General features: G+C 44.7%; 4 protein-coding genes across 4 annotated transcripts; 2 read left to right on the top strand and 2 right to left on the bottom strand.

The window, feature by feature from the left end:
* Positions 1 to 590: 590 nt before the first annotated feature.
* On the top strand, positions 591 to 7,430 carry LOC131889128 (ankyrin-1-like). Its single transcript, XM_059238138.1, has 13 exons — positions 591 to 822; positions 903 to 1,024; positions 1,137 to 1,329; positions 1,438 to 1,710; positions 1,791 to 2,755; positions 2,821 to 3,106; positions 4,412 to 4,621; positions 4,728 to 4,957; positions 5,037 to 5,332; positions 5,404 to 6,553; positions 6,618 to 6,772; positions 6,853 to 7,013; positions 7,079 to 7,430. Exons 1-13 carry the CDS (start codon positions 676 to 678, stop codon positions 7,295 to 7,297), a joined length of 4,407 nt encoding a protein of 1,468 aa, XP_059094121.1. The 5' UTR covers positions 591 to 675; the 3' UTR covers positions 7,298 to 7,430.
* Positions 7,431 to 8,912: 1,482 nt separating this feature from the next.
* LOC131887594 (histone-lysine N-methyltransferase SETD7-like) lies at positions 8,913 to 10,327 on the bottom strand. Its single transcript, XM_059236220.1, has one exon. The coding sequence runs from the start codon at positions 10,325 to 10,327 to the stop codon at positions 9,041 to 9,043; it is 1,287 nt and encodes a 428-aa protein (XP_059092203.1). The 3' UTR covers positions 8,913 to 9,040.
* A 440-nt stretch (positions 10,328 to 10,767) lies between these two features.
* LOC131889644 (ADP-ribosylation factor-like protein 6-interacting protein 1) lies at positions 10,768 to 14,526 on the bottom strand. The gene is made up of 3 exons (XM_059238785.1): positions 14,340 to 14,526; positions 13,919 to 14,154; positions 10,768 to 13,854 (listed from the first exon to the last, which is right to left on the bottom strand). Exons 2-3 carry the CDS (start codon positions 14,150 to 14,152, stop codon positions 13,507 to 13,509), a joined length of 582 nt encoding a protein of 193 aa, XP_059094768.1. The 5' UTR covers positions 14,153 to 14,154; positions 14,340 to 14,526; the 3' UTR covers positions 10,768 to 13,506.
* Positions 14,527 to 14,881: 355 nt separating this feature from the next.
* LOC131889643 (deaminated glutathione amidase-like) lies at positions 14,882 to 16,800 on the top strand. Its single transcript, XM_059238784.1, has 2 exons — positions 14,882 to 15,184; positions 15,253 to 16,800. Exons 1-2 carry the CDS (start codon positions 15,180 to 15,182, stop codon positions 16,595 to 16,597), a joined length of 1,350 nt encoding a protein of 449 aa, XP_059094767.1. The 5' UTR covers positions 14,882 to 15,179; the 3' UTR covers positions 16,598 to 16,800.
* The last annotated feature ends 431 nt before the right edge of the window (positions 16,801 to 17,231 follow it).

Here is a 17,231-nt window from a genome sequence, read left to right as displayed (position 1 = left end):
CCTAAATCATAAAGCGGACGTGGCCGCCATTGGAGGTCTCAAAAGACAAACTTGCATCCATTTGGCCGCGGCTAGACAAAATGCCCAAGCTTATCAAGTTCTCAAGGAGCTACTGAAGAATTGTCCGAAAGAAGTCCGCATGCAACCCGATGACGATGGTAATATTCCTCTCTTCGTTGCTATTGAGTTTGGGAACTTCAACATGTGCCGGGAGCTTCTCATTATGGACACCGAGGATCAAATCCAGAGGCTCAAGGTGGGCAAACTATCATAGCCATAAGAAGTGTGACAGACCGATTCTTCTCGCCCCTTACGTTTCCCTGTGCAACAGGGTTTTGAAAAGAACTCCTCGAGCCAGACTCCTGGGGATGAATCCAATCTGAGAAAGGATACCATATTTTTATTCTAGATGCCTCTAATGGACACTTGCCTCCACTTGGCGACAAGAAAAGGGGACAGTGATCTCCTCAAACTTTTTGTTGAGTTTGGTGCCAACGTTGATGCTGTGAATCGTGACGGACAGACTGTTCTTCATATTGCGGCCTTGAAAGGAGACGAGAATATCGTGCGGTGAGAAGTCAAAATTCGAAAAATGCCTAGAATAGGCAAAAGCCTGGAATTGGGAAGTGGCTTTTATTGCCTGATTTGTATCATGAAATCTTAAATTAGGAGTTAATGCACCTCTCTGAAGTCAATTTCAGAAATTTATTCATGGCAAGAGCCAACCCTACCATCAAGGACAATGAGGACCGTACCCCAATCCACTTAGCAGCCGAACGAGGGCACACAGCTACGGTGGAGTTTCTCGCTGAAAAGTTCAAGGTACACTAAATATGTTTTTGAAAAGAAGGAAATGCAAGTTCAGTCTGGCTCTAATATAATCATGAGCTAACTCCCTTCAGGCGAATGTCTACGACCGAGCTCGAGATGGGAGTACCTTGATGCATTTAGCGGCTCTCCATGGTCACTCAGACACAGCTATGGTGCTTTTTAAAAAGGGAGTTCCTCTTCTAATGCCAAATAGGTGAGAAGAACGTAACAATGAAGTGATGACAAGCTTATAAACCTTTCTTTGTCAACATGTCCTTTTCCACAGACAGGTTATCTTTTTTCACTGATTGCGTTTCTTTTGTCAGGTATGGAGCCAGAGGGATCCACACGGCAGCAATGCATGGGCACGTCAGCGTGATCTCGACATTGATTCAAAAAGGCGAAGATGTGGATTGTACAACCAATGATAATTACACGGCCTTACATCTGGCCGTCGAGGCGGGCAAGGCTACGGTTGTGGAGGCGCTTTTGGGTCAAGGGGCCAAGGTTCATATTCGAGTGAGTCGGGGAGCCAGCCTCTCCGAGATGGCAAAATTAGATTCTGCCCCACTAATATTCCGAATGAACGAACGTCATTTGTGAAAGCCGCCTTTTGACTTTTCTTAGGGCGGGAAATCCGGCGAAACTGCTTTGCATATTGCTTCTCGGATTGACGAAGTTCGTGGGGAGAAATGTACTCGGATGCTTCTCAAGTCAGGAGCGGATCCGAACATGACCATGTCGAATGGTAGGACGGCCTTACACGTAGCTGCAGAAAATGGAACCATGGTGAACATCAAGTTCTTGCTCCAAAACGGGTCTGATGTCATGCTAATGGACGGTGAGGGAGAGACAGCTCTACATAAAGCTGCCAAAACTTGCCATCAGCCCACAGTGAAGGTTAGTTCTGCTTTCTTATTTTGCATCAAACAGTCATACATTGTAAGTAGTTATGATAAAATGGTTTATCATTGGAGCAGGAGATCCTGCTCTTCATCTCTCAAGCTTTGGGCGATTGCAGTGATTTTGTTCAAAAGCAGAACAAACTGGGAGAAACTGCACTTCACCACGCCTGTCGCATCGTCAAAGGGAACCTTCATTTCAAAAACGAAGACGTCATCTTGATCAGAACCTTAATGGAATTCAAATCGAATCCCACCATTCAGACTTTCAACACCAAGGAGTCTGTCTTACACTATATTGCTGCGGCCGGCAACGCCGACATTCTCGAGGAACTCCTTAAACACATGCACGCGGGTCAAATTCAATTGGCAGTTAACCAGCAGACCGCCACCGGATGGTCACCTCTTTGCATGTCTTCTGCCAAAGGCCACATTAATGTTACTCACCTGCTTCTGGAGAACAATGCTCGAGTTGACGTTTTTGACCACGAAGGCAAGTCCTCTCTTCACCTGGCGGCTGAAGTTGGAAGCACCGATTGTTGCCAACTTCTTGTTCGGAAAAATGCATTTGTCAATAGTCGTACCAAAAACGGCTGGACTGCCATTCATTTTGGAGCTCTAAAGGGCCACATTGACCTCGTTAAGGTTATGGTGAAAAAATATGACGCCACAGTGGATGCAGTCACGATGAAAAAGCAGACTCCGTTACATTTGGCAGCGTTATCGGGTAAACTGGAAATGTGCCGTTTGCTCCTTGATTTGGATGCGAGTATGGATAGTGCAGATGAAATGGGTCAGAAGCCCATTCACATGGCTGCTACGTCGGATAAACCGGAGGTTATTCTTCTCTTCTTGAAAGCACGACCTTCATTGGTATCTTCCGCCACCAAAGACGGCAGCACATGCGCTCATATTGCAGCCAAAAGAGGCTCGGCCTTGGTTATAAAAGAGCTCATGAAATTTGACAAATCCGTTGTTTTGTCCTCGAAGAATAAAATTACCGACTCGGCACCAATCCACATTGCCAGTGAAGGTGGTCATAGGTAATTGCAACGAGCGTTGGTCTATGTTTGACGTGTCGGAGTCCCAAGGGTCTGTTTCTTTGCAGGGAAGTGGTAAAGATCCTACTTCAAGCCGGAGCAGCGGTGGATGAGGAAAATAAGTCCGGTTTCACACCAGTTCATATTGCGGCTAAATTTGGACACACCGAGTTGATTGAGGAATTTGCCGAGAACGGGGTCACTATGAGAGATCCGAGTCGAAAAAATGGAATGACCGCATTGCATATTGCCGCATTTTTTGGAGAATCTGAAACAACTAGAGAATTGCTGACTCACATTCCAGCTCAAGCCAAGTCAAACTTCCCTGTTTTGGTCAATTTGAGCTTGGCCAGGGTGAGTTACCATCTCGTGAATCAGAGTATAGATTAGAGCTGTAAGCAGTCCCAAACAGAGCACTCGACCGTTACCGGTCTTTTGTCGTTTGTAAAAAATACTCAACGGCATTTGTGTCGTCGTCATATTACTAATTCAAAGAGAAAAAAGAGCCTTGTAAGACTCACCAGAGATATGGAACAACTTGTCAGGACTCGAGTTTTGTTAGTTATCTCGATGACTCTTTATAATCCTAGCGTAAGCAAATGGCATTTTCAGCCTCAATGTGCTCATATAACATGGGAGTCTTGAATCGATTGTAAAGTAGGTAAACTGATCCCAACGTAAAGTTAAAGTTATACCTTCAATTGGGCTTTTTAACGAGCGCTCTTAAGATAATTGCTCCGTCTTGTTTTAAAGAGCGATTCGTCCCAATGTTTTACTTTCAAAATATGTTCTAACCACTTTTACCACACTGTCGAATCTTAGCCAATAATCCGCGTGATGGTACCAATTCTGGGATGAAGAACCCCTGTTTACTTTTCCGTTGGCTTTTTTCTATTTTGTTGAGCACGAGTGACTACTCATCTCTCGTTGTGGGCCTGGATATATTTTTTTGATTGCTTTTCTATGCAAATGTCATTAGCGACATGTCGATGTAATCCAGTACGTGAGAAAGTGTTCCTCTTCTTCACTTCGTGTGGCGGCATTCTTATATTAGAGATTCGACAAAACAAGTAGGTACATTTCCTCGGACTAAACAAGGCTCTTAGTTCCACTTGTTGGTTCTTGTCCAAACACACAAAGGTTTGATGTTTGAATTTTTATTTCAAAAGTAAAACTTGGTCAAGCATCATAAAATCATTGATGAGAAATATGTTGGATCTTCTTTTAATTTGCTCTGATTAGGTCCTATAGAAAGGCAAGGTAAGGGGGTGTTTCCATACCAAACTTCCACCGTCAGACTTGGGAGAGAGTCTGTGTCCTGTGTTAGATACTGAATAAACTTTTTCCTGTAGATTCTTAAGAGAAAGAGGTTTTTTTCCCTGGGGTATTTTGTGGCGTCTTATCTCGATTAGTGGTGGATAAGTTCCCACGTTCCCTTTCCCTGAGCAAATCTTGTACTGAAGGAATAAGATTTCAAAGTAACCATCACTTTCTAGCAATGCCATTAAGAAGAGTGCCCAAGTACCCTTAAGATTTGGATTATGGACGCACATGTAAATGAAGCCGTCACAAAGTGATTAGTTCCCAATTTTGAACCTACGGCAATGAGTTCAATTTAATCCCTTTAATGCAACTTCTGTGTTTTCCTCCAATCCACAGGAGATCGCTACCGAATGTGACTTGACCCCATTGCATTTGGCAAGCTTCACTGGAGCTGAGAATGTGGTTCGTATCTTGCTCAATTACGCTGGAGTCAACGTGGAATGTCAAAGTTCACCTTCAGGCTACATTCCCCTTCATTTGGCTTGCATCAGCGGCCATGTGGGAGTAGTGGGTTTGTTGCTCAGCAGAACTACTGCCCTTTTGAAGGTAAATAGTATGTCTTCAACAATTTCATCAGAACCTCACCGGATCAGTTGTCCCTAACAAAATATCCCACTCTACGTACTTGAATGTTGTACGTTTGTATACGCAGAGTGTGGACACATCTGGACGGACTTGCTTACACGTTGCCGCTAGAAGCGGTCATTACGAAATGGTTCAAGTTTTAATCGGCCAAGGTGCTGATCCTGATATTGAAGATAAGCAGGGTTGGTTGGCTTTGCACCATGCTGCCTTCTCTGGGTTTCTGGATGTGGTTCAGTTGTTGGTTGATAGCGGAAGTTCTTGTACGGCGGAGACATACGAAAAGAAAATTCCCCTGTGGTGAGAAAACTCTCCTGTGCACTGCAAAATAGTTTAAGGCTTCTCTCATCCAAGTTCAAATATGTTTTTTATGCTTCAGGTATGCGGCGAAACAAGGCAACTTCAATGTGATTCAATACCTTCTCCGCCAGGATCATAACACGGAATCGTTGTTATCAGATCGAAAATTCGTCTTCAACGTGATGGTGGTTGGGAAAACAAACAAGTACAAGTCCATTGAGGATTTTGTTTTCGTGTCCCCTGCTCCTTGTTACACTGCAGCCACTTTATCTGCCATGTATCGTGATATGGCCCTGAGGGAAAAGGACAGGGCAGCTGATTTAATGGACATTGGAGACGTGTGCGAGGAATTGGCTAAAGATCTCATTGGCATTGGTAATGAATGCACAGGGCGTGAACTCCGAGGAATGAATCAAAAATAAGATATCTCTGTGTGTACTTAATAGCTGCCAATTTGGAGAATCCGGGACGAATTCTGAACTCATTGGATCAACACGACCGGAATTTCATCGATACCTTGATCGACAATGAGCAGAAAGTGGCTATATCTCAGTATGTGGTACAACAGTACCTTCAAGAGATTTGGGAAGGCCACTTGGACATGAAAGCCTGGCAATTCATTCTTTCGTTTATGGTGTTTTTATTCGTACCTCCGGTTTGGTTTTTCTTTTCCTTACCCTTAGCCAAAGGCTACAACAAAGTGCCGGTAGTGAAATTCATGTCCTATCTCACCTCGCATCTTTATTTTATGGCCTTCCTCACTTTGACGTCGGTGGTTCCACCTGATCCAACTCCTCGAGAAAGTCTTCTACCACTTTGGTATGAGATGGCAGTTTGGATCTGGTATTTAGGATTGCTACTTGATCGAGTCACTAACCCTGGCACCAAAGGTGGTTTGTCTCCTGTCAAATACTTGCTGGTACTTTTAGGCATCATAGCCGCTATTACCCACGGCACTGGGTTCTTCATGGATCCATATTACTGGTCTCTGATCGTCTACGTCCGCAATCTATTTTTCGCAGCAACGCTGCTCTTCGCTACTGTACTGATCTTAGACTTCTTGTCTTTTCATCACCTATTTGGACCTTGGGCCATCATTATTGGCGAACTGCTCATGGATGTGGGGAAGTTCGTGGTGGTCTTGAGTCTGTTTATCGTAGGATACTCATTCTTTGTGGCCGCTATGAACACTCCTTTTGGATTTCCGGATGACTTTCCCGATGACACCAATCGAACGTTGACGGAAAAAATTGCGGCCAATTCAGATATCACCCATCCAATTCTTATGTTTGAGCTATTGTTCTTTGCTAATTTTGGCTTAAACAATGCCGACGCCCTGAGTGTGTCCTCCTTGATCCAACCTTGGACCAGGTTCGCTTTTAAGGTTGTATTCGCCTCATATCTGTTACTGACGGTGGTGGTCCTGATCAATCTCTTGATTGCTATGATGAGTGACACTTATCAACGGATTCAACAGCAATCTGATATCGAGTGGAAGTTTGGCTTGGCTAAGTTGACCAGGAACATGCAGAGAACTCAAGTGGCCCCCTCGCCACTTAACATTCTTACCACATGGATGGTTCTCATGCACTCATGGTACATAGGACTGGACCATTGTGCTTGCATGTGATTGGAAAAAGCTTGATCATTCTCTTTTTAGGTGCATTCGAGGACGAAATGAGAAAAAACTGGCGCGAAAGAAGTTTCGTCAGGCTATGAAGGACGAGATCATGAACAAGGCTCCTGGAATGAAGTTCGTTCTGGATGTGAGCGATGAGAAGCGGAAGCTTACCCCAAGGGTAATCCATGCCTTAGGTATGCATCATTTCTTGATTAGTACGAATTGCTGCAACGTGGATTAATTTGAGGAATGACGTTCCAAATCTTTAAAATAGGCAACATCAAATGGGGATTCACGGATGGAATCAAACCAGTTCCGGTAGATGTCATACAATCCCGATGGGACAAAGAACACGCACATTCCAAGGGAGGAGCAAATTCCATGGAGGAAATGGAGGAATTTGCACTCACTAGCCGGGCAGTGAATTGGGCTCAAGTAGGTCTACCTCATTTTTTAACTGTAGATCAATCAAAATGTCCAACTGGCTTTAAATTCTTCAGGTGATTCGACGTTATCTCAGTCTGAATGGGAGAGAAGGCGAGTTGAAAGACGCCCGGGAAGAGGAAGTGGACGTGAGATCCGTGATGAAAAGTCTTGTGGACATTCGTAATGACGGAGTTCAACAGGGTGCCCGCGCTCAGGCGATGAAATGGACGAAAATCCCGGCAGAGGCGAAGAAACAAGTGTTGGAGAAATGGGAGGAGAAAGCTAGAGTCTAATACAAGGATGATTAGCTTTGTCATAACTAATTCCAACTAAATTTGTTCTTCACCGAATAAGTTGTAAAAATAAGATTCATAGTACAAGAATGTAGGAGTTTAACTTCGTACTCGTTTCCCTGGTAATGCTGCCGGATATAGGACGATACAAAACCAAAACTTCAATTGTTAAAATCATGAGTAGACTACGAAGAAAATGTCGTTAGCATGTCGAGCCGCAAACTTTTAGAAATATGGACTGTGAACGAGTTTCTCGCCAAATCAGCCTACTCTTGATCATAGCGACTGTGAGCCGCTTTTCAAAATAAAGCAATTTTATATGATTTACATGTGAAGGGGTTCGGTTCAAAGTTATGTTGTCCAAAACATATGTAGGTGACAAAGAGCAAGCCGAAAATTCGAATTAAATGTAAGGTTTACAACATAACTTTGGACATATCTCCTGAATTCCCTAAGCATAGTTTTGGGCTCAAATTTGGCCAAGTTCATCTATTCAACAAGTTTTTGGTGGTCGTATGAAGTGCTTATTTGGAATAAAGTGAACGGTTTTGTGCTGCCCTTCGCTGCCCACATCTCTAGAAGTCAAGATCGAGCTGGAATTCGAGATGGTTGCACTAACTAGTTTTCTTTCCACTGTCTCGGTTCAGCTCTTTCGCAAATCCAAACCGGCAACATGTTGAAGGACCAAAGGCTTTAATTATGGGAAAATGTGTTTGACAATTAAACAGCTAGGTGATATCAACCGGTCCAGTTCAGTTCTGTAGCAAGCTTTTCACACATTATGTCCAAGATCAAACTGTAAGCTTTTTTTTTCGACGCATGCCATTGGCTAAGCCAATTGTCTCTTGCGAAGGAATGTCGGTTAATAAATTTCCGAACCTTAGAAAAGGTGGGATTTCGTCAAAGATTGGCAAATTCATTTTGAACATCGTATGTTTTAACTCATACACGGCTTTACATTCTCTCAAGGAAAAATGCTGCTCTCTTTTCGAGTCAGCGAAATGAAAAAAAAAATGTCAAGTGGAGCGTAACCACGTAGCTTTTCGTTCTTAATGAAATGGACGAGAGACGCTATGAGAGCTGAACAAACCTTGAAAGCACTCAAGTGCATGTTTCTGACTGGGCTTCGCTTGCGGACGTTCAAACACTCAAAGAAGGTAACCATGTCCTTCACTGAGCTTCAGACGCTACAAGCATTTTCCCATGAATGCCTTCTAATAAACATTTGGATTCAGGAGCAATGATCAATGGACGTAATGACGTAAATCAGAACGTTCCACGGATAAGTTGATATTAGAAAATTAGCATTCAATTTTATCCCACCACGGTAGAGTTAATAGGTCGTTTGGCTTATGCTTTGGCTTTATGTACGTAGTTTGGTCAGTTGCTTGTTTTTACTATAGTTTAATTTCTTTTGATCAAGAATAATCATCTCAATTTGGTTTGTCAATGAAAATGTCAAAATAGTTCAATCGGTCTGTTTCAACCTTTCTTGCGGTTTATTGTATGTACTCTGTCCCATGAAAGACTCAAAATATGCAATTTGGGCAAAATTTGCACGAAACATTTGAAATATGAAGTTTCAAATTTCCCCCGTCATACAAAATGAGAACAATATTGGGCCTTCTTTTATTTCGTTTCAAGTAAGAATGACAATGACAATGAATTCTCAGACTCGGAGCCTTATTTGCACAATTTTAAAAGCACGAGAACAAAATCTATGCAGTCTCACAGTACTTACCGTTATTTAAAAACGGGTGATGGGGGACTTTGGATACGAGTGGAAAGAGATTCCAGAGTTTCTTGTACGTCATGTGCGACAAAACCAAACTGGTCAATAAACTCTGGTTCCCATCCCCTATTATAGCGAAGATATCTATACCACTGACTCTGGTACCACGAGGGAGCACTCTTAATGGGATACCTATAGTGGACCAATATTTCCTGCTCTTTCTGAATGTGTTCGATTGCGATAATGCACATGATCAAACCAAATCGTGGATGAAAAAAGCGACGAAAAGCTGAATTGGGCTCAAACGAATGACATGCCTTATGAGCGAGCGTGGCTTGGTACTTGTGTATGGATCTCATGGGCTCTGGAATGTCCAGGCTAATGTCTCTGCTGAGCGTGATCGAATAGTCGGACCAATCTTCGGAGTTGGCCGAACTGGGCATCGCTCGAATTACGCGCCTTTTACGAACGCCGTTGAAAAAGGCAATTAAATCGCCCTGTCTCAAGTCTCTTAAGGCAAACAAGCCTTCTCCAGCGTTGTCTTGGGTCTTTGATAAGCCCACTTGACAAGTTTTCTTCTCATACAAGTCTCGTTCCAAGAGGTTAGTACCCAAAGAAAAAGTATTTGGCCTTTCGAACCCAACTGTCAAGGTTTTCAGGTCTCGAATTTCTGGCCAAAAAAGGCCATTCTCACTTCTACGAAAACCATCAACGTGTCCATAATAGCCTTTGATGACCCGATGTTTGTCGTCGAATTGGCCAACGATGGCAGTTCTCTGATCTGGGTAAATGAATATTCTAGACCGGTTTGACGCAGTAGGTCCCATCAAAATCCCGCCTCCTTCAAATCGGACCAATTCAAAGAAGTGCCGTTTTTGTTTCACGCGGAACTCTAGACGGTTGTCCATCGATAATCTTCGGTAAATACCAAGATTGTGGCCTAATTTGAAGTAGGCTTCCTCGAAATGGTTCTCATTGCTTGAGATCTTCACAAGTCCGTCGGGACATCCTTCGTGAAAATAACCCTCATAGAGAGTTCCGTCCGACTTTTGGAATGTTCCCAATCCAAATGGGGTACCCAAAATGACATCGCCGTGAAAGGATGACCCATCCTCGTAGTTCACTTGATTTTCGACGTTCAACTCTGAACTGAAGCCCAAAGGTCGAAGTCCACGATCGATCCTCTTGGGGTTGACTCTCTTTCCGCTTGACCCCTCGTCTTCACTTTGAAGTTCTTGTAAAAATAGAGCACTTGGATCTTGAGCCCTTCTAATCCACTCGGAAAAGTCGTTCCACATTCCGATTGCGCCGATATCTGATTTTGAACTATGGCTAACTTTTGCGTAAGAAATTCGTGTCATTTCAGCGGAAGAGGCCAGACGCGAGCATAGGAAGGGAAACATTTGAAATGGATCGTTCAACGCAACATACTTATTCTCTTCAGACCGAGACTCATTCTAGAAATCATGAATGAGGCTTTCTCCGATGACCTCTTAGCGCTTGAAATCTTCACCGATGATTGAACGCGCTTATCCTGATATTCTGTCACGATTTGACACCAAAATGCGATGACGACGGGGAGGATCCCCCACTCTCCCCCAGAAAAAAACGGAGATGGAAAGTTACGTTTGATCTTTACGACATGCTACTACGTACATTGCGCCTGCTGACCTTTCGACAACAGGAGACCCAATTCATGTCATCAATTTATGAAAGAAGAGGATATGAGTGTGGACAGTTAGTTTTGGTATGGCTTATTTTATTATCTTTTACTGCCATTGAAGTTATCAAAAAATATTCAACAGATGATTCCAAATTGAGATGAGCTGACAGTTCGTTGGCTAGAATTGAATATAAAACCTTTCCCACCGAATGATAGATAGACGTTTCCCCTCAGAAGTAGTGCTCATGAGGGCCCAGAACACATGAAGCCAGTGAAAAGGTGGCTCCCACACATCCGCAAAAGTTATATCGGTGCGCAGAAATGAATCTGATCATAACTTTCCCAACAATCCGAATGAATGGCTCCCACTAACCGTAAAGTATTTTTCAGGTTTTCCTGGCGTGGATCTTCTTCAAGTTTTGTTCCCTCTTCTTCAAAGCTTCTAGTCTCTTTCGTTCAATTTCTTCTTTTGAATAAACGGGTCTGACCGGATGAGGGCCTACCTTCCGTCCCCCAGGCATACTTTTATTAGGTGCATCGGGCGTACTTGATGATCTGGTCCAAGATTTGGCACTGCTGCTAAGAGACGATGAGGATTTGGCATTGTTCCACGGGGATTCGACCTCAATACTTCGGTATCGCTTGAAATTGGGATCTGACGAGGTTGGTGTTCTGGGACTGACGCCTTTGGTCATCCCTTGAAGAGAATTGAAATCCAGTTGACTCAAATGATCGTTGAACGAGTCTTCGTCGTCTCCAAATGGATCATCTTCAGCTCCATTTTGAACATGGGTGGTGACCTCGGGGAATTGAATAATCGGCGGAGGGGATTTCAGGCGATTTTCTCGATGCTTGGGATACTTCACCACCTTGACGGGCGATGTCATATTGTGAGAACTAAAAATATCGCTTGCATCTTGCTTAACACCACCTTCGTTTTCTTTGACTGCGTGGACACGACTCTTCGGACGATGACCATGATTGGGCGTTTTATCCACTGCCTGTGAACACTGAAGTAAAAACATATCATCATCATCATCGTCATCATCCACCAACCCATTATGGACGTGCTCATCCACGGATGTTGACCGCTCCGATGGCTCGATTTCATTGGCCAGCAAATGCTCTTGTTCAATTTTTCTACCCTCCGCTTGGATTTCCTGCCAAATCGATCGAAGTGTCTGGATGGCTTCTCCACTAACATTGCGTTGCCGTAAGGATTGTCCGCTTCTCCTATTCGGCCGTAGCCGCATCACCGGTGTCTTGACATGCTCAACCGCCCGTTTGGACGGGGGTGAACTGGACTCGGCCGCCGACAACCTGGCTTGGACCTCAGCGATGGCCTCAGGGGAGGCACTAGGCCAATAGATCTCGCCCGCCTTCGGGATCACCTGAGAACTGGGCAGATCCCAATCACTCTGATCTTCCTCGGGCGATTCTTCGGCAGCATTCGAATTGAACGGATAAGGCAGATTCTGGTTGTCCAAACTAGGAGCGCGATGACAATTCGAGGTGAGCGTGTCGAGCAGTTTGTCAGGCGAGGATGGTGGACTTACGGGCCCAGGGGCATGCGTAGATCTAGAACGGCGGGAACGCAAACGGATCCGTGTGCCCGAGGCTGAAGAAGAGCCGGTAGTCATGCCCGAGGATGAAGACATGATAAAGTCGAGGCCACACAGAGGCTGGAATCATGGGGAGAACAACCTTTTGCCGTCGATTTTGCACACACGTACCTTCCTTGTTTGCCTTGGTAACAAAAACCAACACAACTGTTGAGAGTGCTTCCGGATTTATGGAGCAGAAAGCGCAAACATGTTTTCTGAAGCCTCAACCTAGATAATAATTCTTGTTCAAAGATGAGTTTCGTCAAATATCAAAGTGAAATTTTGACCAAGGTTTTCGATTTTCTTTAAAAGTATCAGGATGACATGGTACAATTTCTATATCGAGGAGTCCGCTTTGGTGACACTGATCGGACAACTGCTTGTTGGTTCAAAGTGCGCCCTTGGAATAGATTGAACTCACGCAACCTAACCATTACCGTCTCGTTTCTAACTTTCCAAGTGTTGGGATTAACTTTCCCCCCACTTTTGTGGGCTTCTTGATTTTTTTTAACTTGGTGAAGGTATAAGTCAAGCGATAAAGAAATTATAGATGACAACGAATTGTGCGTTTATTTGGCAGATACGTAGTTGCTATCTACATGGACAAAATTATGTCGTGAGGGAACAATAATTTCTCTGAGATCGTTGGGGAGAGGAATGTTGAGTCATTTCCAAGAAAACTGCAAGAGGGATAACCAGCTGGTGTGAATAATGCCCTTTTTACAGTTGCTAAAAACCTCTAATAACCTGGTTTATGTACAGTTCATTTTATAAGTATGTGCGTATTTATCAGTTCATTTTGAAAGGGATGTCAGTCATCATGAAAATTCGGGACAGATTCGTACAAGATTCATTGGCGCTTTTGAAGATGGGCCTTGGCAGCAGTTTGCAATTTCACAACTGACTATTCTAAGTATTCTGATTCAATGTTCTCGTCAAGGACACGCATCAATAACTTTGAGGGTCCCCTCCATCATAAGTTACCAATTAAGCATAACGGGCTCAATCAGAGGGTATTGTTAAAAAACAGAGGACTGCATTGTCCTGAGAAGCAGCAATTTCAAAACCTATGGGTGATTTTATTGCATTATTCTGGAAATGTAGGTGAAAAAGAGAAGGAATAAAGACAGGTTGGGTGGAGTGGAAAGCTACATGAAGACTGAAAGACGACTAAAACTAGAAGAATGCCCATGGAAAGCAAAAGGCCATTTTACTCAGCTTTTTTGAGGTGATCCTTCCCTTTAATAGCTTCCGTCACTTTCAGCATGGCCGTTGAGCAATATTTCTGCAAGATACCCCGCCGATGCAAACCAGGTAGCATGAATAGCCCCAAAACCAAGAGAAAGAGTAGGAAGAAATTGTTGATCCGGTTCCCGATCCAAGAGAGAACCAACAAGGACGTGACAGTGGCGGCAAAATGAACCACGGGCTTCTTTTCTTTGGCCTCATGGCACATTTTGAAGGCCGCCGTGCATTTGGTCAACCCTGAAACAATGTTCTCGCACACGGCCTCATATTTGGTCTCCTTCTCATGGGTCCAGTTCTCGGGTTTGAACACCTGAAATGGATCCAAATAACGTGTCTTATTCTTTCCAATTGTTTTCATGATCCGAATTTTTTACCTGCGCCAACACTTTGGGTCCCAAATAGTCGAGAATAGACAACCAGATCCCGGTCACAGCTAAGAACGTCAACAGGGTCGGATCCCAATACCAGATGATCAAGAATTTGAGGGTGAGAACTCCGGCCAAAATCCCCGGATAGAAGTCTTTTTCCCAGCCCAAAAACGAATCCACAAGGATGACGGCCTCTTTCCAATTGGACAAACCCGACTTGACTTGACTTTGGTCCAACATGACTGGAATCAGAGCCATCAAATATCCAAGTGTTCCCAGTGGGACGCTGCCCAAGGCAGTCTCTTAAAATTGCGTCACAAAAGCAAAACAAAGGAGCCTCCGTCCCATCCACAGGTATCTAATCAAAATCAACCGCCCTCACAACCTCTAACGCCCATCTATCACCTAATGAGCCTGGCCCAGTTACCTGATGAAGTTTCCCACCAAGGATGCGTCTAGCCCAGGCTTTTCAATCCAGATTTTTGATTTGACGTTTCGCAAATGTTTTCCTCTAGATGGAACAACGGTCTTGGCTGAACGAGGCCAAAGGCAGTGGGAATTGAGAGTGAGACACGGCGGGCTCAGCTCAGGCCAGGATGAACGAACGCTCTGGAGAGATAGAAGATCCAGTGTACTTTTGGTGAGCGCCGACCAAGGATTCGACAAAACGAACCAACGAACGTACGAGGGCGCGAGCTCACCGAGCTTATCCCGGCCCAAGAAAGAGACCGAGGACAGGGTTCCTGACGGTACAAGGGCAGATGTCCCAGTCTACGACGACAGAAATTGGTGCCCTCGCTGGCCCAGGCCGACACGGCTGAAGTTAAAAAAAATCGATGTTTCAGACGGAAAGAAAGAAAGAAAGAAAGCTCCCCCTCGGGTTGGGATTCGGGAACTTAGGGTTGGATGGGCTCAGAGACATCTAGTGCCGAGGTCCTTCAATCCCTTAGAGCTTATGATGCATAGTTATTTTGCCCATCATGGACTCGGGTTAACGCTGTTTGTATATTAGGATCTACTTGTCTATCTAGCTAGGCCTCTAGGCACGGTTGATTGGAGTCTAGAATCACCCTGTGCCCAAGACTGCGAAGTAGTACAGAACTTGTATGGAGCCATTCAATTACTCGATTACATTCAGAGCACTGGATAACCCCATCTATTGCGTATTCTTATCCGTTCCCGTGGGACTGGATCCATTAGGCGGATTGGTGGTCGGTCGTGTCACCTTGGCCAAGGATCCCCAATCCCAGGCCAGACATGCGATGGAATGTGGTGGGCCTGAGCACAATCATCCTTTGTAGATCCCTGTCTCGTAAATCCTCATTGTTTCTGTCGAGTAGGGGTGTTCCCATTCATCATTCCTCGTCCTTGAGCATGTCGTCCTCGTTGGTGGCGGTGCTGCAAATGACGAGCACCAATGACAAAGGCCAGAACTTTGAAACGTGTCGAAGGCTCATTGAGCAAGCCCAGGCCCGTGGGGCCATCATGGTCTTCTTGCCTGAAGCCTTTGATTTTCTGGGCTTGAATGGAACCGAAACCCAAGCTTTGGCCGAACCTTTGTCCGGGCCTACCATTAGTAATTACCAAGCGTTGGCCGCCAAGCATAAAATGGGACTCTCCTTAGGTGGATTCCACCGGGTTCATGGCGATAAAATGCTTAATACACATGTCCTGATCGATGACCAAGGACAAATTTCGGGTACCTATGCCAAGACCCATTTATTCGATGTCGAGATACCCGGGCAAGTACGACTGAAAGAGTCAGATTATGTGATTCCTGGAGATCAAATCTGCGATCCCATCTCGACTCCCGCAGGCAAAATTGGGCTGGGCATTTGCTACGACCTTCGCTTTCCGGAAATATCCTTGGGACTAGCTCGGAAAGGGGCCGACATATTGACTTTCCCGGCTACATTCACCGTTCCAACTGGGATGGCTCATTGGGAAACGCTTTTAAGAGCTCGGGCCATCGAAACGCAATGTTATGTCATTGCTGCGGCTCAGATTGGACAACATAACCCGAAACGAGCTTCTTACGGACACTCGATGATCATTGATCCTTGGGGCACGGTCCTAGCACATTGCGGCCAAGGCGAAGGGATCATCTGTGCCGAGATCAATTTGGACTATCTGGCCTCGGTTCGCAAGAACATGCCTGTGGCCCAACATCGTCGGTCCGATCTTTATGGTCTAGCCATGATCGATGATATTTCGGGGACGGTAGACCAGGATGAAGTTCGTAATTTCGGCCAGGTCCAGATCTCAGGCCGATGTGTGGTCTTTGAAACCCGAACGGCCTTTGTGGCTGTCAATAAGAAACCCGTTGTTCCGGGGCATCTACTCGTGATACCCAAGAGGCATAATGTACCCCGACTCTGTGATCTAACGACGGATGAAGTGTCGGATTTGTTTTTGGCCGTTCAGAAAGCGGAAATGCTCGCCGAGAAGCACTTCGAATGCAACGCCTCGACCGTCAATATCCAAGATGGCGAGGAAGCGGGTCAGAGCATCTTTCAACTGCATGTTCACGTTTTGCCACGCCAAGCCGGCGACTTCAAACGCAATGATGACATCTACAACGAATTGGAAACCCACGATAAGGGCGATGACGTGAAATGGAGATCCGAGGAAGAGATGGCGAAGGAGGCCGAGGAATTGCGGAGGACGTTTTGGGCTATGAAGTGAAAGACAATATTTGTAGTTTATATGTAGTTTATGTGGCTAGAATGATAGTGAAGACGATGGTGGTCCACTGGGTCGATTTTTCTCCCATATATTGTTCGATCAAATTTGGTAGAATGATGCTTGTGTCAACGATGTACAATAGCAGTATATTTTCTTTTCGGAACAAGTAAAGTTTGACATAAAGAGTTATGTCCTTAGATTTAGTCACTCGGTCTTTCCGATTTGATGGTCGGCGATTATGCATTGTTTTCTCACTGAATAAAGGACGACAGGCCAGACAGACAGTCCGTACCTGTCGTAGAATAGCGACAACCCATGGAGGAAATAGGTCATCAAAAGAGATTTAGGTGACAATCTCGAATAACACATGGGGAAAGGGCCTCTTCGAAGTAAAATGGAGGCCGTTTTCTATTGTATATATCAATCCTGGTTGATTGGCTGGCTGGTTGAAGTAAATTGGCAGTTTTTCGTGTTGATACTATTGTCAGTCTTTGTAGAGCAGAGATGAAGATTCTATGAAATAACTCAGTCTTGGGCGCGACATTCGCAGATGTCTAAGATTACAAACGGGCAGTTGATTTCGAGGGTAAGAGGATCAGTGAATTTGAAGAGCAAACTGTTTCTATGGAAGCGG

Source organism: Tigriopus californicus, chromosome 10 (assembly GCF_007210705.1).
Source record: "Tigriopus californicus strain San Diego chromosome 10, Tcal_SD_v2.1, whole genome shotgun sequence".
NCBI lineage: Eukaryota > Metazoa > Arthropoda > Copepoda > Harpacticoida > Harpacticidae > Tigriopus > Tigriopus californicus.
Note: the sequence above shows the minus strand (reverse complement) of the source record. Positions and strands in the feature narration are given on the sequence as shown.

What these genes read in the sequence shown, in the direction of transcription:
- LOC131889128 (XM_059238138.1), top strand. Translation starts at nt 676, where the DNA reads ATGCACCTCTCTGAAGTCAATTTCAGAAATTTATTCATGGCAAGAGCC. An exon ending in TTCTCGCTGAAAAGTTCAAG is followed by an intron (nt 823 to 902) that starts GTACACTAAATA and finishes AACTCCCTTCAG; the next exon opens with GCGAATGTCTACGACCGAGC. An exon ending in GAACTACTGCCCTTTTGAAG is followed by an intron (nt 4,622 to 4,727) that starts GTAAATAGTATG and finishes TTGTATACGCAG; the next exon opens with AGTGTGGACACATCTGGACG.
- LOC131887594 (XM_059236220.1), bottom strand. Translation starts at nt 10,327, where the DNA reads ATGTGGAACGACTTTTCCGAGTGGATTAGAAGGGCTCAAGATCCAAGT.
- LOC131889644 (XM_059238785.1), bottom strand. Translation starts at nt 14,152, where the DNA reads ATGTTGGACCAAAGTCAAGTCAAGTCGGGTTTGTCCAATTGGAAAGAG. An exon ending in GACCCAAAGTGTTGGCGCAG is followed by an intron (nt 13,855 to 13,918) that starts GTAAAAAATTCG and finishes GATCCATTTCAG; the next exon opens with GTGTTCAAACCCGAGAACTG.